Source organism: Polyodon spathula, chromosome 2 (genome assembly GCF_017654505.1).
Source record: "Polyodon spathula isolate WHYD16114869_AA chromosome 2, ASM1765450v1, whole genome shotgun sequence".
Lineage (NCBI taxonomy): Eukaryota > Metazoa > Chordata > Actinopteri > Acipenseriformes > Polyodontidae > Polyodon > Polyodon spathula.
Genome location: NC_054535.1, coordinates 44,038,326 through 44,060,092, shown reverse-complemented (window position 1 = coordinate 44,060,092; position 21,767 = coordinate 44,038,326). Strand labels below are relative to the sequence as shown.

The 21,767-nt window shown below is 42.7% G+C and overlaps 1 protein-coding gene across 1 annotated transcript; it reads left to right on the top strand.

Annotated features, from left to right (window-relative positions):
* The first annotated feature begins 648 nt into the window (after nucleotides 1–648).
* LOC121327987 (reelin domain-containing protein 1-like) lies at nucleotides 649–21,649 on the top strand. The gene is made up of 7 exons (XM_041272397.1): nucleotides 649–843; nucleotides 2,555–2,783; nucleotides 7,306–7,528; nucleotides 8,466–8,605; nucleotides 16,915–17,164; nucleotides 19,437–19,500; nucleotides 20,902–21,649. Exons 1-7 carry the CDS (start codon nucleotides 832–834, stop codon nucleotides 21,475–21,477), a joined length of 1,494 nt encoding a protein of 497 aa, XP_041128331.1. The 5' UTR covers nucleotides 649–831; the 3' UTR covers nucleotides 21,478–21,649.
* Nucleotides 21,650–21,767: the final 118 nt, after the last annotated feature.

Sequence of the window (21,767 nt, the reverse complement as noted above, 5' to 3'; positions counted from 1 at the left end):
TTCATCTCTGTCACTAAGAATTACAGTAAAAATACCAAATATACTGTGATGTTTATTTTGATAGCTACAATTTTGTTTTTAAAGCATGGTCAGAGTGGATTACAGATACAATCCAGAGTCCATGCTGACTCCCGGCATTCTAGCAAACGTGCAGGTTCTGGTGCCGGTTGATGGAGGAGTTACAAATATGCAGTCTCTTCCAACAGCCGTTTGGTAAACCTTATTGATATATGGCTTATTCACAAAATGTCTCTATAAGTTGTTGCCATCTTTATACAACAAAGCAATATTCACAAAAACAGACTTTAGTTTGAATTTACAGATTCTGTCTTATATGGCAATCAGATCACAGACTCTGGTTGCTTGATTGTTTGATATTAGCGAAGTTGATATTGGGAAAAACAACCAATCATGAATACAATTACACAATCCATTATGCCAGTTTAGCAACAGCAATGCCTAGTCCGGTAGGCTCAATGTAGCAGAAAAGCTTTGTTCAAGAAACTTCTCACGTCTGAAGAAAAGAACAATGAGGCCCTCCAGCTGAGGCAGGATAAAGTGCTCCCCAGATGATCTCTTATAGAAACAGATACTTCCCCATTATTTACATGGCAAAGACTGCAGCTGTGAGAGTGAGGGGGGAGAGGGGCTCAGAAGTAACGAGATTAAAGAAAAGAGGATGAGGAGTCAGAAAGTTCCTGGAGGTATTAAGCAACAGCTGCCGCACTTCCTATTTGAGAGGGAGCGGAGCGAACTCTTCTCCAGGATGTATCGTTCCAAATTTTGGAAATACTTCACATGTGGCCTTCTCAGACATCAAACTAAAGGAAAATGCACATAAAGGTAAGTGCAGTAATTTCACTTTATGGATGCCGGTGGTAGGGCTAGGATGTGATTTGGTATGCTAATTGCAAGTTATTACTGATAATAACAACCTTGTCGAAGTATTTGCTTTACATTTTGTATAGAAAACTTCTAAAGGCTATTCTGCAAGAATTCTTTCTGGTGAGATATGGACTGCTCATGAAGATTAGCCTGTTTGGTTTCACTTGGGGATTAAACAATAGGAATCAATTTAATTGGACTAGATCATTTCCTTTCATGCATATGATACACTATGCCATATAGTAGATAGCTTTCTAGATTATTGTTTTTTTAAAATATAACGTAAACTAGAATGGCATTTACAGCATGCATATTTTAGCCAATATTTTCAAACTAGTGGTTCCCGGTCTTGAACTTTTATGGACCAATAAAAGTAATATTTTGAAGCAAGTGCAAAGGCACACTTTCAGAGGAATAAAACTACTAAGTCGTTTCTTGCTATTTTTATAATATTGCCTCAGGTTTTATTCCTCTCTAAAAATGTGCACTTGCTTTTGCACAAATGGACAACAGGCCTTCATTTGTTTATTTTAATGACACTAAAAGCACAGATTAATTAACAATGGCTCTAAATTAGCACTAGTGCTGTTTCAGTGCACCAGAAAATAATTAATGCGTAAAATGTATATTTTGGTATTATAACATTGTTTGGTCCGAATACATAAAATGTGAGTGCAATTCATACCTTAAAAATCTATTAGGAAGTTGGAATATTCATGTGACAACTTGATGGATTTTATATCTGAAAATGTTCAGCAATGGTTCAGAAACTACCCTGACCGGTGCCTATTTATAGCAGTAAAACCTAAAAGCCATCCTGTTTTAAAATGTTAGTGATTAATTATTTGAATGACTTCCTTCCCAATAAAGACACACCTCTTGCACATAGCAACCATTTTCAAGGGTGAGTTCTTTGCTGATTCATGAAAAAAAGAATAAAAATAAAATAACTCTCGATTTATCTGACATTTAGTGCTGTTGTTGGATGTTGTGAAAATCACTTAGTGGGAAGTGGTTCACTACCTCATACCTCAGTCTAAGAAGTATAATGAAGACAAAAGGGATGCTGCAAATTCAGAGGCATGCATTTCATCGTAAACTGTACTGCCTTGACTTCTTGGTTTCAAAGTATTTAAAAAATGTTGTACATTTGTTTCCAAAGGAAAAGTAAATGAGTAAATGTACCAATGCTATAAATAGGTAATACAGAATACATTGTACTCACACCTAAGTTGTTATACTGGAAATATTTCTTCTATATACAAATATAGAAGAAGGTAGTAGCTCTGACAAAAATAATCACATTTGATATTGTTATATATATGTTATATTTGTTATTTGATATTGTTATATATATGTTATATTTGTTATTTGATATTGTTATATATATCTGTTATATTTGTTATTTGATATTGTTATATATATGTTATATTTGTTGTTTGATACTGTTATATATATGTTATATTTGTTATTTGATATTGTTATAGTCACTCTCAGCACCTGTCTTTAATTGAAAAGAAGTTCATATATAAGAGTCTCACACTAAATGTCAATGTTTTGTTCTCAGTCTCAAATTGTTCTCAGATTGGGTGAACAATTTTAAAAGGGCTGGATAACCTTATGGATAAACACTTGTGGTGTTAACTGTTTCCCTCCCATGATCCCGTAGTCTCAGAAGGTTTTCCAGGGGATGAGAAGCAGCGCAGTGCTGGTGGGCTGGTTGGGAGTTGCCCTCACTCTGGTCTCCTATACCTCTGGATTCTCACATGGAGCCAACCCCTCCGCCTGTACTGATATGAAGCCGAGGCACATCCGAGCTCAGCCTCACAACCCACACAACAACCACATCACGCTCCACACCGACAGAGCCTCCTACCTGCCAGGAGACTGGGTGCCCGGTGAGAGAGCCTTCCCCTTTCTGTTAGCTAAGCAGCAGTCTTGTGTTTAACCTCAGTGCTCCACATTTAAATGAATATAACCAGAGAACAGGATATTCCCTGTTGCTAAAAATAATGGAGTACTATTGTACTGGAGAACAGTGGCTTATATAACATAAAATATGATAGCTAATACAGCCACTTTATTGCTCATGGGAACCTGTTTATGACAAGGACAGATTTGTGGCCTTGGAGCCTGAAGGGAACATGACTAACATACATCGGGAGGATTGTTTTTACAAGCTTTTCACTCAAATGGTGATCAGAACTACACCCTTTTTTTCTCTAAAAGGTGTAAAACCATTTCATTGTTACAAAATGAATCGGAATTATCAAGAAATATATTCATAACGTTTTTTTTTTTTTTTTTTTTTGTTTTTTTTTTTTTTAATTTATGAACTTAAACAAAGATGTTTAATTCTAATATGTTTGCCTTTCTGTTTCCAATGGTCTAGGCAGCACTTTTACTAGACAGGAATAATGCATACCATATAGAGTTGCATCTGGATTGAAGAATTGCAGCCATAGTTGTGGTGTATAGATATAAAATACAAGTCTTCCTGTAATACAGATACTTGACTGAAGAGGGTGATCCTTTACTATGTATTTTTATTAATATCTTTGGTCTGGTTACAAAAGTCAATCTACATGACAGTATTTCAAGTTGTAGGCTTCTTTTCTTTTTTTACAATTCCCTTGAGCAGGAATCACAAAAAATGTGTATAATATGATACAGGAGACATGTTTTAGGTCTGTTCTCAGGAAGGACCTAGTAGCTTCTAGTCTACCGTAGAAGACTCAGTTTAGACAAATTTAAAAGTTGGACAAAAATATAACCTATGATTGTACAATCTTAATGCTGGTCATTTATCCTGTTTGGCAAATTAAGAATTGTGATTCTAAGGCAAGTCCTTTTCAAAACGCTGGGGACAGCGTGACCTTAAAATAAATCAGTGACAGTCCCTCATAACCTCTGGGACTCGGGGAGCATAACTAAACAAATAACTGCATTTCCTAAGTATGCTAACAGGGCTCTCAATAACCTAGCGACCATCTGATGTGATTTGGTTGGCAGAGTGAATGCTTTGATACTTCTGGTTATTGGCCATTAGATTGAACTAATAAGCTGAATTAATGAGCTGTGGAGAACTTGTGAAATTACCTGTGGAGTGAGAAACATCGATGCACTCCGCTGATTTCGGCTGATTGGGCCACAGTCAGCACATTGCTACTGTATTTAGTATCAGGGTTTATAAGGCAACTAAACATGGGTTTAGCTTAAGAGTGGCTGTAGATATCTTTGCTCAGTTTCAGTATATCACGTTTTAACAATAAACTATTTTTAATTGCTGTAAGGCTATTTAAAATGCTGTATTAGAACACTTGAATACGTAAACATCTGGAGTCTAGAGCAAAGGTCTGAGCCTAGAGTTATATCATATGGTGTTAAATGCAAGCGTAGCTGTTGCTTTACTGTAAAACCAATGGCATTCTTCAATGGACCTCTTTTGAGTTGATTTTTCCCTTTGTGGGTTCAAAAGTGTTTTAGACAATATCTGTGCATAGCAAATCCTAGTAAGAAGTGTCATGAAAGAAACAACCTTTGGAGTAAATCTTCTATGTGTACTAGCAAAGCTATTTTTATGGAACTAAAGAACTTTGAAAGTAAACTAGATGATGGAAGGAGCTTGAAGGTAAAAAGCTGTCAGGGGCTCTCCTAAATAGTCAGGATCCAACAGTGGCTGAGGGTGGGCGTGAAAGATGGGAGGTGGCGGTAGAGATGAACTACCCTGGCAGTTCAGGCAGTCAGCTACCTAGGTGGCCTGGTTACAAGGGAAGGGAGCCCTTTGGGAATCCAGTACCTCATATGGTCAGGTAAAGTGACACACAGTTACAGAGTGTAAACGATGATAAAAGTTGCCACGATAGAGCTTGCTATGTATCAACAGTGGCTCTCAAAAGTATTCACCCCCCCTTGGACTTTCCCACATTTTATTGTGTTACAACCTGGAATCAAAATGGATTTAATTAGGAGTTTTTGCCACTGATCAACACAAAAAAAATCCATAATGTCAAAGTGAAAATTAAATTAATTACAAATATAAAACAGAAAATAACTGATTGCATAAGCATTCACCCCCTTTGCCATGACACAACTAAATAAGCTCTGGTGCAACCAATTGTCTTTAGAAGTCACAAAATTAGTTGAATGGAGTCCACCTGTGTGCAATTAAGATGTCTCACGTGATTTCAGGTTAAATACACCTGTCTCTGTGAGGTCCTACAGTTGGTTAATACATTTCCTAACAAAAACTACTATCATGAAGACGAAGGAACATTCAAAGCAAATCCGGAAAAAGATTCTTCAAAAGCACCAATCAGGGGTAGGATATAAGAATATTTCCAAGGCATTGAATATCCCCCAGAGCAATGTAAAGTCCATTATTAAGAAATGGAGAGAATATGGCACAACTGTGAATCTGTCTAGGACAGACTGTCCTCAAATGGGCGAGAAGGGCAGTAGTCAGGGAGGCCACCAAGAGGCCTATGGCAACTCTAAAGGAGTTACAGTCTTCCACGGCTGAGCTGGGAGACACTGTGCCTATGGCAACAATAGCCCAGGTGCTTCACAAAACTGGCCTTTATGGGAGAGTGCAAAAAGAAAGCCATTGTTGAAAAAAACTCACATCAATTCTTGGCTAGTTTACCAGAAGGCATGTGGGAGACTGTGAGAGCAAGTGGAAGAAAATTCTATGGTCTGATGAGACCAAAATAGAGCTTTTTGGCCTCAATGCTAAGCGCTGTGTTTGGTACAAGCCTAACATCGCACATCATCCTGAGAACACCATCCCTACCGTGAAGCATGGTGGTGGCAGCATCATTCTATGGGGATGCTTCTCTGTGTCAGGGCCAGAAAAGCTTGTGAAGATAGAGGGCAAAATGGATGCAGCAAAGTACAGAGAAATCCTGGAGGAAAATCTGCTGAAGTCTACAAGAGACTTTGGACTTGGGAGAAGATTAATCTTCCAGCAGGACAATGACCCCAAACATACAGCCAAAGCCACACTGGAGTGGCTTAAATACAAAAAGGTCAATGTCCTGGAGTGGCCCAGTCAAAGCCCAGACCTCAATCCAATTGAGAATATGTGGAAAGCGTTGAAAATTGCTGTTCACCAAAGGTCCCCATCCAACTTGACGAAGCTTGAGCAATTCTGTAAAGAAGAATGGGCAAACATTGCAGTCCAGATGTGCAAAGCTGGTAGAGACTTATCCAAATAGACTCATGGCTATAATAGCTGCCAAAGGTGCCTCTACCAAATATTGACTCAGGGTGTGAATACTTATGCAATCAATTATTTTCTGTTTTATATCTGTAATTAATTTAAAACAATTTGTAGATTTTATTTTTCACTTTAACATTATGGACTTTCTGTTGATCAGTGGCAAAAACTCATAATTAAATATTAGATTCCATGTTGTAACACAATAAAATGTGGAAAAGTCCAAGGGGGGTGAATACTTTTGAGAGCCACTGTAACTAGCTGCACGCACTTTGAGGGTCAGTGTTCTTCTAGGTCACCCCTGTAACTCTTAAGGCCTCAGGGCCCAATTAGACTTGTTTGATGTAGTTATACAACCTTTTGAAAATGCCAGACGAGCAGACAGCACTGGCGATGTATACATTCTACAATAAAGCTCCACCACATTCTAACATTTCTGGTGATGAAGGTAAGAATGCTTCAGACAGATTGAAAAATATTCAGGTTGGATAAATACTGTAATTTATTGTAAATAGAGGTGTACATACTTTATAAACATTTACCATAGTACAAGAATAATACCATAGTACCATTTACCATAGTAAAAGAATAATACCATAGTACCATTTACCATAGTAAAAGAATAATACCATAGTACCATTTACCATAGTAAAAGCACAGTAAAGCATAGGCATGCATTGTAAATAATAACAAGTTATGTTAAAGCATATTAGTAAACATGGCAAACCAGTGTAAACTATGGTAGATGCATAGAATAACTATGGAAAAAGCGTGGTAAAACTGCAAAAATGTTGTGCAAATATAATGTAAAACTTTTATGAGAGGTACAGGATATTATCACAAAAAGAGCAATAATGCAGGAGTTTTATGTACTTATTTTCCTGTAATTTCATTGGGTCCACTATATTTGTATTTTATTTTCTCAATGAATGATTCAGGCTGGCACAGTAAAATGAGTCATCAGGAAAGTGCACAGGCATGTTATTTGTCATAGGAAAGGGATTTGCTAATTAAAGTCCCAGCTATGGGGTTACTTACTTTGGTTGTTTATTTGGTGGCATTCAGGGTGGGATGACACATCAGAACTGGGCTGGGCTGGGACGTCAGCATGGGTAGGCTTTCACCCCTGTACTTCACATTATTTTAGCATGTAATTCTACTTCACCCAATAACTTCCTATGTTCTAACGTTGTTGTTTGCAGTGGTGGTGAGGAGCAGTCGAAACTTCATGGGGTTCCTGATTCAAGCGCGCCGTGTCACTGATGATCACATCACAGGCTCCTTTGTTGTCGCTCCACCTGGCTCCAAGCTGCTGAGCTGCCTGGAGGAGGGAGACACTGTGACCCACTCTGACAAGTCCCTGAAGAGAAACCTCTCCTTTGTATGGAGGGCACCCGATCATCCCTCTGGAGACATACGTTTCTTGTAAGAACGGTTTTCTTGAGACTTGACACTCCCCTTTTACAGAATTTTTTACAGCACCTGTTCCGACAGGAGCTTTCTGTTCATCTGCGAGCAAATTCATAACTGCATGTTGCTATGTATGGTGTTAGAAACTTAGAATGGGTTTCTGCCCTTGGATGCTGTTCACCTGGAAGAAACACCTCCACACACTTTAGATTAAAATAACAAATATTTGCTCTCTCATGCACAGTATTGCTGGATACTGGTGTGTTGTTGACAACATTGACGGTAACTGTTGAATGACATTTCCTAGCTGATTTACCATACACTACCTCTTGTAAAAGCATAGTTAAGGTTTTTGAAAGGTTTTGTAATCAGTACCATTTTACTGCTCCCCTTATCCTTTTTCTTCTCTGAAAAGTCTCGGGAAGGAAAAATATTACAGAGCACCTTTCTTGAGTCGCCCATCTTTCTTTGATGGTCACTGTTCTAGTTAGAAATTAACACATGCTGTGCTATCTAGCCACTGAAACCCTGGTCCCAATTAAAGGAGCACTTTAATTCCAGGCATCCAAAAAATGTCCAAGCTCAAACCTCCAGCAGGTAAAATATTGGACTTTTCCACCGCACAGGGCATTCATTAGAAGATGGAATGGGCAGGTATCCCTTGAAAGAGGCTAATACTGTAAATAATATGTGCAGATAATCACTGTACAGTACTTCACGTCCCCCCAAAATTGACAGTTTTCCAGAATCATGTTAAAGTACTACAAAAATAAAATATTCACCAAATGGAGGGATTAGATGACGGACAACCCACATGATGCCCTCAATGTCCTTCATTTTATTAATAAACATTATTCCAAGGTGGCCAAGTGCATACAGACGTCAGTATACTGATGCTAACCTGATTACACTGCTTTATTCTGAATACACTGTTTTATTCTTTCTTTTTCAGTATAACAGTGGTGCAGTCGTACTTCATTTACTGGGCACGGATTGAGTCTCCTATTGTGCATGATCAAACGCACAGAAACTTTACCTCTGCAGACACCACAGAAGGAGACATAACCCAGACAGACCCCACAACAACCACAGGTACTGCATTCTGGTGCATTCTTTACTGTTGAAAATAATAAATCGATAACTCTTGCAAGTAAAATAAGTCACCTTATAGTTGTAGGTGTCAATGAGCACAATAGCACAGAATAGTAATAAAGAAAATAAAATACTCTCTCCGCAGTGTGACAGTATATTGGACCGAGCTGTCCTTCTCATTGACTACCCACAGTTTGGAGCCTTGTACTCTATCTGCTACTTGGGTGGACATATGCAAATGACCTTGGCATCAAATATGAACTCTTACAGGGGTAGGTTATGCATTAGACAGAGGTCCATTACTATAGGCTCCTTGGATCCCTAGATTAGCATACATTGGACTTCTTGTTCAAAAAATCTTAAATGTAATCTGAAAATGAACTCCAAAACTTCAAGAATCTTTATTGTGAATTGCTCTAAAATGTACCCTATATACCCCATGTCTATAGTTGAGCATTTGAGAACAGTGAAACACACCTGAGTTCCAATAGGTTGAGTTTTTGGATGCATTACTTTTTCGAAAAGATTACCAGCCAAGATTGATTTAGGAACAAAATGAGGACACTGGCCATTCTGTGCTTGTTTCTCCCCCTGGTGGTGCCGTTTGATATTATGTCTCAAGATTATTCTTGGGCTCCAGGGACCCCTGATTTGGTTGTTTTTTGTGCAGTCATAGATAACACGAGATGGCACAAGACATCCAGCTTTGACGGTTTAGTCAGACAGCAATTCCCATGCCAAAAAATCTGTGTCCTTTCCTGAAGATTTTGTTTGAAGTCAGTTTGAAATAAAAATTTAAAAAGATCAGAGTGATACAATCTTTATAAATTAATAACACTGTGTAACAAATTTTTTTTGGTTCCTGGGTAGTAAGTGTTATTTCTTAATTGCTTATGCCTCAAAAGTATAGAAAATGGCTATTATTCCCCACAAACTTTGCTTTTGTGACCAGGACAGTGATATTTTGAAATTTACCTATTTTCCAGAACATTCCAGATAGATTCAGTGCTGAGTAAACTTGGAGTAACTTCTAGATACTTTCCAGTAATATAAATAGTAGTATAAATACAGGGGCCTTAAGCCCACCAGTTCAGTTTAGTTCCAGCTGCCTAAATGGATACATATCTGCATTTTTCTGAGATGGCATCAAGAGGCTGCAATGGTGGCATTCCTGATGGGTCTCTGTGGCAGTGCAAAGCAAAGCTCTGCCCTTTTTAAATTGGCAGGGATGGGGTTAATTTTCCCTACCTGCCTGGGTTTATTATGTTCAGGTGGCTGGGGTTGATTAGTTGATTAGGTTAATTAACGATCAATCAGCGCCCAGCCACCTGACATAAAAGGAGGCCTCTGCTTCTCATTTGGGAGGAGAGAGCTGAGGAAGCAGGTTGGTGTTTGTGGTTTTTGTGATTTGTGAATCGTGAATCCAGTGAAAGCATTGCCCAGCCTGGAAATTGTTATTTTGTAAGTTTTGTTTTTTTGTATTGCTTTATTTGTGTTTAAATCCCTTTATTTTGCCCTTGTGCACTTTATTTTTGTGTTTATTAATAATAAAATCTTATTTTTTTGAACTGCAGTCTGTCTCTGGGCGTCTATCCACTCGCCAGCCTGCCACATATGGTGTCAGAAGTAGGATAGCGCCACCTAGAGGCTCAGAGCAGTATTTTTTATTATTTTTTTGGAATTTTTGGGATAATTTAAAAAAAAAAAAAAATGGGAAAGAAGAGCAGACAGCGGCAAAGGCAGGACAAGCAGCAGCTGAAGAAATGTAAGCTGCTGCAGCCACCACTGGAGGACCCGGCCAGCCTCTTCCCCTGGTGTTCCTGGTGCGGGAAGGAGGACCATCGTTGGCGGTCCTGCCCAGATGTGCCACCGGCAAACTGGTGTGGCCGGTGCGAGGAGGATGGCCACAACTGGGCAGGATGCCCCTACAACCAGGCCCAGGAAGAGGTGCAGTGTTCACCCCGGGCATCAGGGGCCACCCCACTACCTCCAGCACCACCACCTTCACCACCGTCCCAGGAGATCTGGGACTGGTTGATGCACCCTGAGGCAGACCTCGTCCACGATCTCCCCATAGTTATCAACATGCTGTGGCGTCGAGATGGGGAGAGGTGGGAACAGTGGGAGGAACAACACCACCCAGCGTCCATCCCAGAGGTTGCCCTCATGGTGGTTAATTACCTGGCGGTAGACATGGGAGATGCCCCGGTCACTCCAATAAAGAGGGGTGAGCCGCCTTCGCGAGAGCCAGAGAGGGGTGAGCCGCCTTCGCGAGAGCCAGAGAGGGGTGAGCCGCCTTCGCGAGAGCCAGAGAGGGGTGACGAGCTGCCGTCGCTCCCAGAGCCAGAGAGGGAGGAGGAGCTGCCGTCGGTCCCAGAGCCCGAGAGGGAGGAGGAGCTGCCGCCGCTCCCAGAGCCCGAGAGGGAGGAGGAGCTGCCGCCGCTCCCAGAGCCCGAGAGGGAGGAGGAGCTGCCGCCGCTCCCAGAGCCCGAGAGGGGTGAGGAGCTGCCGTCGCTCCCAGAGCCAGAGAGGGGTGAGGAGCTGCCGTCGCTCCCAGAGCCAGAGAGGGGTGAGGAGCTGCCGTCGCTCCCAGAGCCAGAGAGGGGTGAGGAGCTGCCGTCGCTCCCAGAGCCAGAGAGGGGTGAGGAGCTGCCGTCGCTCCCAGAGCCCGAGAGGGGTGAGGAGCTGCCGCCGCTCCCAGAGCCCGAGAGGGGTGAGGAGCTGCCGTCGCTCCCAGAGCCAGAGAGGGAGTGAGGAGCTGCCGTCGCTCCCAGAGCCAGAGAGGGGTGAGGAGCTGCCGTCGCTCCCAGAGCCAGAGAGGGGTGAGGAGCTGCCGTCGCTCCCAGAGGGGAGAGATGGGGATGCCTGCCTTGCACCGCCCAGGGATGATTCATTTGGATCGCTTGGGGTTGCCTGCTGCTCCGCATCACTTGGGACTGCTGGTGTCTCCTTTTTGTTTTCTAGGGTTGCCAAGGGTCTGCCGCCGTTGCCCCCTCCGCCACTAGAGGGAGCCAGGCCACCGTTGCCGCCTCCACCACTAGAAGGAGCCGGGCCACCGTCGTCGTTCTACCTTGGAGATCCGGGGCCCCCTCAACCAAAGGAGGCTTGGGGGCTCCGACATCAACCCCACCCACCACCACCCACCTTAACAGCCCACTCAAGGGACATAATTGGACTCTTGGGGGGGGGGGGGGGGAAGGGGCGAGTTGGCCGATTGCGGCCGGTGTACGTTGTACATGGGGGGAGGTGTGTGGCAGAGCAAAGCTCTGCCCTTTTTAAATTGGCAGGGATGGGGTTAATTTCCTCTACCTGCCTGGGTTTATTATGTTCAGGTGGCTGGGGTTGATTAGGTTAATTAACGATCAATCAGCGCCCAGCCACCTGACATAAAAGGAGGCCTCAGCTTCTCATTTGGGAGGAGAGAGCTGAGGAAGCAGGTTGGTGTTTAGTGGTTTTTGTGATTTGTGAATCGTGAATCCAGTGAAGACATTGCCCAGCCTGGAAATTGTTATTTTGTAAGTTTTGTTCTTTTGTATTGCTTTATTTGTGTTTAAATCCCTTTGTTTTTCCCTTGTGCACTTTATTTTTGTGTTTATTTATAATAAAATCATTATTTTTTTGAACTGCAGTCTGTCTCTGGGCCTCTATCCACTCGCCAGCCTGCCACAGTCTCCAAGGTAGTTTTACCAAGTTTCCCTGCTATCTTTGCCTTTGGGACAGCAGGGACATCAAGGCGCACTACCACAGGCAGGACTGGCCACAGCGGACAGAGTTCTCTGTGGGGAGGAACAATGTCAAGTGGGAGCCACTGGTGGACCCCCGGAAGGTGCTGATACCACCACTGCACATCAAATTGGGCCTTATGAAACAATTTGTCAGAGCTCTAGATAAGGAGTCGGCAGCCTTCAAGTACCTTCAAGACTTCTTCCCTAAGCTGTCTGAGGCAAAGGTCAAAGCTGGTGTCTTAGTCAGACCACAGATAAAGAAGATCCTGGAGTGCAATGAATTTCCCAAGAAGCTCACTAGTAAGGAGAAAGTGGCTTGGAACAGCTTTGTCGCAGTGGTTCGGGGCTTCCTGGGCAATCACAAGGCCGAAAACTATGTGGAGCTGGTTGAGACTCTGGTGAAGAACTACGGCACAATGGGCTGTAGGATGTCCCTCAAAGTCCATATCCTTGATGCTCATCTTGATAAATTCAAGGAGAACATGGGAGCGTACTTGGAGGAGCAAGGCGAGCGCTTCCACCAGGATATACTGGACTTTGAATGCCGCTACCAAGGACAGTATAACGAGAACATGATGGGAGACTACATTTGGGGGATGATTCGTGAAAGTGATTTACAGTATAATCGTAAATCCCGAAAAACTACTCACTTCTAAATCTTTTGTAGTCATTTTTGTATTACTTTAGTATAAATACATGTTAATTTGGATTTATATGTTGTTTTTTTCTGACTTTATGTGAACGAAAAGACAAAAGCAAAGTTTGTGGGGAATAATAGTTATTTTCTATACTTTTGAGGCATAAGCAAATAGGAAATAACACTTACTACCCAGGAACAAAAATTGTGTTACATAGTGTAATTAAAACAGATGCAGTTTAATAAAACAATTGGAAAGGGAACTAGCACAGGACTGGATATAAATTAACCTTAAAGATGGGAACAAGCAGGAATTAATTTATTTTAGTTTATTGCAATGGGTTTTTTTTTTTTTTTTTTTTTTTTTCAGTTTAATTCAAATATCTTACAAAAAGTTGTTAACTTTGAGGTCATAGCATGAGAACAAATCAAGGAATTACAGGCAGATTAATTAGACATTAAATCCAAATAGTTTAACACTTTAAAATGCTACAGTAGAACTAAAAAGTGACTAAATTCAATAGGGTTAGTAATATGTTTAGACAAGCCTTTTGTGTTAAAAATAATCGATAAAGGCATTGATAAATGTTCGTCCAAATGTATTGTTCTGTTAATGCACACTACAATTGGGAATCTTTTGCAGTATCTACAAGTTTATTTTTAGTTAAATGTTCTTATGAAAACGGTTGAAAGAACTGCAGTGAATAAATCAATTACATTATTCAGGACTGTGCAAATTCGATACTACTTGTATAGTTTGATTAAAGTAAGAATTAATAATATAAATAAATATAGCGTTATTTGTACAAAAACAATCCAAACACAAACTGTGCACTGTTGTTGACCATACTTTCTTCCGGGTTGTTAATAAGTAGTCAGCATGCTGGCCCCCTCCTAAGTTCTCATTGTCCAGAAAACAGCAGGGTCTCAGCCTTGGCCTCTGTGGCCTTGGTCCGATTGCTCTGGGTGCGGTAGCTGGTGGACTAACAGGTCCCGCTGAAGGCGTTGCTCCAGGGGGCGATCCACAAAACTGCTCCACCGGTGTCTCTGCGGGCAGGAGCGATCCCCCGGCCAGCCCTCAGTAGGGGGCAAGTCAATCCTGGTGCAGTAACACTTTCTGGCCATGGTTAGGAAACTGCACCCAGTATATGACTTCCCCTAGTGGCTCCAGCACCCGGCATGTACCCACCCAAGCACTGTCCAGCTTGGGGCAGCGACCACTCTTGCGCTGCGGGTTGTACACCCAGACCAGCTTGCCGGCTCGAAGCGGCTTTCTTTTTGCCTTTTCGCTTCTGGCAGCGGCCTGCCGCCTGAAGCTGATCCCGAGCAAACTTATGGGCAAGGTTAAGCTGGTCTTTGAGCCGCCAAGCATATTCCGGTGGAATCGCCTTAGAGTCGTGGGTGGTCAGCTAAACACCAATGCTGCCGGTGTCCACAGCTCCCGTCCTAGCATCAGAAGGGCCTCTTGCACAGCCGAGCAACACGTCAACAGGACCAGGGGAAGCTACAAGTCCCAGTCGTCTTGTTGTGTGGCAGTCGTGATGGCCAACTGGGTTGCCAAGGTCCGGTTAAACCGTTCCACCAACCCATCGCTTTGGGGGTGGAGCAGGGTGGTCCGGGTCTTGCGAATTCCTAGCCGGCTGCACATCCGTACCATAACTTGGAACTTAAAATTCCGGCCCTGATCAGAGTGGAGTCTCTGCTTCCTGGTTGGGTAGGGCATATGCCACGGGCCACTTTGAAAAGTAGTCCATGGCAACCAGGACAAAGAGGTTCCCCCTTTCAGAGCAGGGGAAGGGGCCCAGAATGTAGACTCCTATCTGCTCCATGGGCCCACCGACCAGGAACTGCTGGAGGGGGCTCGCGACTGATCTGCCGGTCCCCTCCTGGCTGTGCAGTCATCGCAACAACGGCAGTAGTCCACCACATCACTGAAGCATTGGCCTTTTTGTTCTACAGGGGCTTCCCAGTGACACTGCAGGACACCCTCCCAGATAATCAAGCGGGACCACTGTGCCCCTTCACGACCGGAGAGAGCCCGGCAATGGCTTCCCAGGACAGATGCTGCCGCCGCTCCACTCACTCCAAGACAGGAAGGAGATCGGGGTCTCACTCCTGCAGCCGGCGCCACTTGGCTGCCTCCGTTGTGGTTAGCTGCCCACAGGTTGCTAGCGGGGCTGGGTCACCCAAGCCTCTTCCGTGCTGCTCTGCTCGCAGCTCTGGCTCCCGGTCCTCCTTTCTCTGGCAGTGGAAAGTCAGTAGCCGCTGCAGAGCGGTGTGGATGGTCGGGTCAGTGAACAGAAGACCGCAGAGGTAGTGTCAGCACTGATGCACCCTCACCACCATAGCCAACAACTCCCGCCAAGTCACGCTGTAGCGGGTCTCCGCTTTGGTTAAATCCTGACTGTAGTAGGCCAGCACCCACTCTCCTTCTGGTCCCCGTTGGGAGAGGACCACCCAGATCGCCAGGTTGCTTGCATCAGTGTCCAGCAAGAATGGCTATCCTGGGTGAGGGGGAAAAGAGTACCTGGGATTTAGTCAAGACCGCCTTTAACTCTTCAAAAGCAGACTGGCAGTCGGGGCTCCGGTAGAACAACTTGCCCTTTTTAAGGAGGCGGTTCAAGGGAGCTGCCTTGTCTGCAAAGTTGGCCATGAACCGCCGATAGTAAGAGGCCAATCCCAGGAAGGCCCTCGCTTGTTGTTGGTTAGCAGGGGTAAGCCAGTCCTGCACGGCGCTGATCTTGTCCGCCTCGGTGCTGATGTCCTGACCCCACCACCTGTTGTCCGAGGAAGTTGACCTTCTTCCTCATGAAACGACACTTGTCTGAGTTCAGCTTCCAGGCATTGCAGCATCTGTTGGAGAGATATAAGGGCCTCTTCAAAGCTGAGTCCATGCACCAGCAAGTCATCCAGCTAGACAAGGCAGCACCACTGGGGGATGCCAGTTAGTGTCCGCTCCAAAGCTACTCGAAAGTAGTAGGAGAGTTGCAAAGTCCAAATGGCATCAACCCCTTCAGGGGCGAGGACTACCTGCCAGTAGCCACTCCTTAGGTCCAAGGACGTGAACCACGAGGAACCAACCATCAGGTCCAGGGATTCGTCTATGCGGGGAAGTGGGTAAGAGTCCTTTCTAGTGACCTTATTCAACCGCTGGTAGTCTACGCAGAACGCAGTTCTTTTTAGGGACCATGACTACCGGGGCCATCCAGGGACTTTCAGAAGGCTCCTCCAGACCTGCATCCAGCATTCTCCGCATCTGGCTAATGAGCCAGTGGAACTTGGCGGGGTCTCACTTTAATCAACACGGCGACCCCCGTGTCGATTTTCTGCTGGACCAAATGTGTCCGGCCTGCTTCTTCGGCCTTAGCATAGCAGCGAAGCTGTGACGGAATCTCAACAACAGCTTCCGCAGCTGGTCTTGCTGCTCCGGTCAAAGCCCCTCGCAATTACACTGCCCGACTGTGATTGTTGTGTCGTGAGCAGTTTCCTCCACACTCCATGGTTGAGGAGAGACCCTTGGCTGCTGGCTCAGGGATCTGGAGGAAATGGTGGTGGTTGGCATTGAGCACTGTTCAGACAACTCATTGGGTCGAGATGGCTGGATACAGCCCCACTGTTTCCGACAAGACCGACCCAACGAGCGAGTTCTCCTCTTCCACCTATACGGAACAAGAGTGGTGTTCAGCTGCAGTTGATGACGGACTGGATTGAGAAGGGTATTACTGGAATACCCTATTGAATCTGTTGTGAATTTCTGCTTTGTTTGACAGTCTGCCAATAATGCCCTTGCTACACTTTATTTTACCACAGTTACAGCTATCGCCGGCGCTTGATTTTCGTGATTAATAGAAAAAAATACATAGCATGTCATTGCTCCCGAACCAAAGCAGAATTGTTTCCTTATTTGAGCTGTTTAGAATTTTTGTAACACACTTTGTTCTTTTCAGCTTTTGCTGTGACACACAAAGAAGTTCAATACCTCACACCTAGACCGATATTAAACAAACATCCAACCCAAGACGTAGGAAAAAAGGAAACTGGAAAATTCACCTCGGGAGCTCCTTTGATTGGCCAGAGAGATGCCCCTGGTCTTCTCAACAACAGAACCCAGGAACCTTCAGTGATTCCAGGGAAAGAGGAGAACTCCTCTCAAACACAACTAGCAGAAGAGCTTCCTGAACACCAGACACAGGAAAGGTAGGTACTACTGTGAGCAACACAGATTGGCTTTGTTTCAGCAACTGCGATGCCCAGAGACATGTTTTCAGCCCTTTTTAAAAGAGATTAAAATGTGAAAAAATAGGTTTGATATTAGAACTGTTTAACTGCATCATGCTATGTGATTTGTTTTGCAAATGTAAACACTGTGCTCCTCTTAGCATTGTTCTACCCCTGCAGGTAAGGGCAGCTTGAGGAATGGGGCGATTGGAAATATGCTTTTCTTAAGTATTTTAATCTTTTAAAATACACGCTGTGCATATTATGTCCTATTGAGTTCATGTAATGTGTACGTTGTCATAATGCATTTTGATTTCAATTATTTAAAAAACAACTGTTACATGTATAATGCATCATGAGCAGGAACGTCTTTGAATCCTGTTCTCAGATAGCACCATTATGCCTGATAATAATCACTACAAGATGTTGGCATACTAGGACTCATATAATGCTGGAGTCCACAGATATTGCAGGATTAAAAGGATTGAAGAGGAATCTAAACCAGCTTGTTTTTTTTTTTTTGGCCCATTCATTTCATGCCCCCTTAATTTGTATCTGTGGGACTGATCTCCAAACTGGGCTAGTTGCCAAATCTATAAAACGTGACCAACTTCAAAGCCTTTACAGATGCCTGATGCCTTGAGCTGAATATCTACATGTCACATTATGGCTGGAGGCATGTGTGCTATCTAGTGCACCCTGCAGGATGCATCCAATATGTTCAGTACCTTGCTCCAGAAAAGACACATGTCCTGCTTCTTACCTTTAAGGCACATTCACACTGGAGCATTTCAAAGCAACAGGATGCACATGTTGTCAAGTGTACACATGATTTGCCTATAGCTATGAGCACGAGGAGGCTGTGCAGAAGGGATTGACTCATATCTCCTCATTATAAACAAACTAAATCTAACGGTTAGTCTCACGTTAATATCTTTGCTGACGTGTTCAGCCCAGGTCAACACTGACATTTGCAAATTAAGCTAACCGATATTGATTAATAGCAAACAAGTGGACAGTCAAGCTATTTTTTTGTTCCTTGTAACGGTGCTAACCTGAATTTAATAAAATACTGAGCACAATCTCAACCCCATTCATAAAACATCACTTTATGGATTTAACTTAATGCTAAAATGTCAAGGGGAAATAAACAATAACTTGTCTAATGCATTTTTTTTAAAGATTGTATAGGCATATATGGCAAGATAACTAGATTGAACAATAGAAAAACATCTCAGTACTTGAACAGAACTTTTAAACACCATTTAAACACCATCTGTGGTTACTGTATATTTTTACCTTAAATGATGTGTCAGTTAGCAATTTTTTCCTCTGTAGCAACATAAGCCATGATTTAGCTAATTTTGTAGCTATAACAGTAGTACAATATTTTCCCCAGTAATTGTACATACATCATTCAGAATGGTTCAGTTTGCTCTTAGATAACATACATTATCATACTGCATGGGAGGTAAGGGGACTGTATGAAAATAACAAAAGACAGCTCCTGTTTTCCTGCATTGGATACACAGGATAAAGTAATTGAACGATTCTATGTGTTTTATGTTTCTTGTACTCCTTGGCGGTGTATGTTCACTCCCATCCACCACATACACTATTTTAAATATTTCACAGAAAAGGACCCAGCTGCACTATCCTGTGTCATTTAGCACTCAGCGGGAAAAACCACCATACTTTACTGTTTGGTTCCAATTTAAAAGTGACTTTCGTCAAAAGGCCTTAGGAACAGGGCTACCAAGCTGTCAAAACGATGATAATCACAAGATGACAAATCATTCCCTTATCCACCAGCTTTGAAAACCGCTCATCACTATCCCCTTGTAAATCGTTGGTACAGTATAAAAGCACCACAATCAGCATCCATGCCAAACCGGTGGCTAGTTTATAGAAAAGCAGTCACCTACCTAGTTAAGAGCTTTGAAATAGGTATACATTCAAGAGATTGCTAAAAGAGGTTTCAAATTGCCTTTGCTTTTCTCGTTCCACTGTTTTAAGGTCTAATTTACTGCTTGGTGAATGTGCTTCTACACACAAACCTATCCTGCTAAAATGCCTCTACATTTTTCAGCTTAATGTAACAGCTGACAGTCATTTGGGGTCAGTTCTTAATAGCAACTACAGTGAATTGCAACAGTAACCAAAGTAGTAGATAACCTGTATTTCAGACTCTACTTACCTTTTTCATATTCCTGCACATTTATTGTTCCCAAATGGTGTGCTTTTTTTTCAGAACAGAAAGCCATAGTGCAAACGGTGTGATTCAGCCATGCAGGAACTGTGGTGAAGATGGACACGTAAGATGTTTTTGTCTTTCTTTTTTTTGCCTGAAGCTGGAAAGTGTGGTGTGCGCCCTTGTCAGTTAAGCGGTCAGTTTAATAATGCTGGAAGTTGAAATCATCAGTTTGGATTTAGAGTAAAACAAACGTTTCAATTAAAGGCTGGCTAAATAACTAATATTGTCCCATCTGGTTAGTGCTTTTGGTGGAGTGGAAAAGTCCAAATGGCAGGAGATCATTAAGATGAGTCAGAATCCAGAGCATTTGGTTGGAGTTCCTGGTTTAGTTTGGAATACCAAGGATCATTGCAGTGATATCATGGCTTTGTTGGACATATGCGTCTATAGGTCCTGAGTATTTAATTTATAAAATAAAATTGTATGTGGTGATTAATTAATCAATGTGAGATATGATACAAGGGACAAACCCTGAACTTTGTGACTGTTAGATATTTCAAGGTTGTGGTTGTGTTGTATGCTCTGAGGGTTGTTTATCGGTTTGTTAAAGTTTACATTTCAAAGATTTTCTGCTGTTCATGCTTTGCCTAATTGCATAAAATGTAGTTATGCCGGGAGATCTGGGTATAACAAAGACACTAATATTGCTGGTGCCTTGGTTAGAATGACTCATCTTGTAAATCACTTGAATTGCTTTAACTTGATTATAAATTAGTTTTACCATCACTATATTACACATATTGTGCTTTGATTTAATGACATAATGCAGCATTCTACAGGGAAGCGGTTCATCCTCATGGCATATTGCTTTGATTGTGTTTTCTATATTTGCAGAGTTACTTTGTCCAAATAAATTAATTCCCCTTTGAGATTTAAAGTCAAACTCTAAAGCAGTCACAAGACTTAACTTTACAAACATTTGTATCTTTGCCATTGCTGCAGTGTTTGTTTTTTTCCTGACCCACTTTGGTTGTTTGACTAGCTCCCTCAGCTGGTGGTGGTGTGAGACATCCTAACTGATGGTGTGATTCTTGCACCTCTTGGCATCAGTGCTTGCTGTCCAGTCTCCTTGCTGCTATATTTTTATTTTCTATTTAATCCTTTTAGCATGGTGTTCTACTATAGATTTGTTGATTTTCTTATTTGTTGCGGTTATTTCTTGATTGGTTGAGTCCTACGTATTTTTTTTTTCCCTTGAATTGTTGGAAAATTATACCATAAATGAAAGTTACTAATCTTACATGATACGTTCTTTCATATTCTCCCATTTCACATTTATCTATACAAAGATATTTACATCACTTTTGCAAATATTGATATCCTTTGAATTATTGAAAAATCCTCGTGTTTATTATAGGATTTCTTTTTTCAGTTTCTTTTAGTGATGTTTAACACAGTGGTATAATAATCAGCACAAACTAATGCATACCAAACCTGTTGCATTTGTGTGTTGTATTTTAAGGCTAGCACCATGAGTTCCAGTGTTGAAGATTCCTTGTCAGCTGCCACACCTCCACCTACTACACACTCATCTCCAGTCCAGGAAGATCTTAACCAGCAGGGCATCTCAATGGTGGCTGGCAAACCCTCCCCAGCGCCGAGGCAATCCGGCACTGATGTAGTGACACACAGGTTGTTGGCACACTTCCTTCAGCAGACAGAGAAGTGGGGGTCCAGGGAGCAGAAGGGTGTCGTAGCCAGAAACGCGAGTGCAGGAGGCGAAACGGGCCCTGCTGGGAAGAACGGGGCTCCAGGCCAGGGAGGGAAAGGCCCTAGGAATGGACCCCAACTTGATGCCGCTGAACTGGGCATTCTCCTAGGCTGCTCGGCTGCCTTGGGCATGGCCCTGGCAGCTGGCTTGAGATACCTTCATGCTCAGCACTGCCACAAGCGAACTGAGGTGTCCTTCAGCGAACAGGGCAGCAACATTATCCACGTCCAAGAGAGTGGAGAACTGGTGCAAGTACGCAAGATACGTGAAAACAGCTTTGTCCTGGTCCAGGCTGAATACAATGTGATCACCCCTCCTGGGAAGTGACACTATTTGGGGACCTCCAGAACAAATAATGTATAAATGCAGTTTCTTATTAGTGCATAGATTAACCTTGACCATTTGGCTGTCTTTTGTCAAAAGAAATTTGTTGAAACTCCAAATGTATTCTTTATTAAATCTAATATTTACTAGTGGCCTACATGTTTATTTACTTGCCTCATACTGCACTTGTACTTATTAGACAAAAAGCTGTAATAGTAATTATTATTGTTGTCGTATATTTGGTCCTGTTTTGGTTGTCAGTTTTTCTAATAAACGTATAAATAACGTATGTT

Coding starts and splice junctions, on each gene's coding strand:
- LOC121327987 (XM_041272397.1), top strand. Junction 2,784..7,305: donor GCCAGGAGACTGGGTGCCCG/GTGAGAGAGCCT, acceptor TGTTGTTTGCAG/TGGTGGTGAGGAGCAGTCGA. Junction 7,529..8,465: donor TCTGGAGACATACGTTTCTT/GTAAGAACGGTT, acceptor TTTCTTTTTCAG/TATAACAGTGGTGCAGTCGT.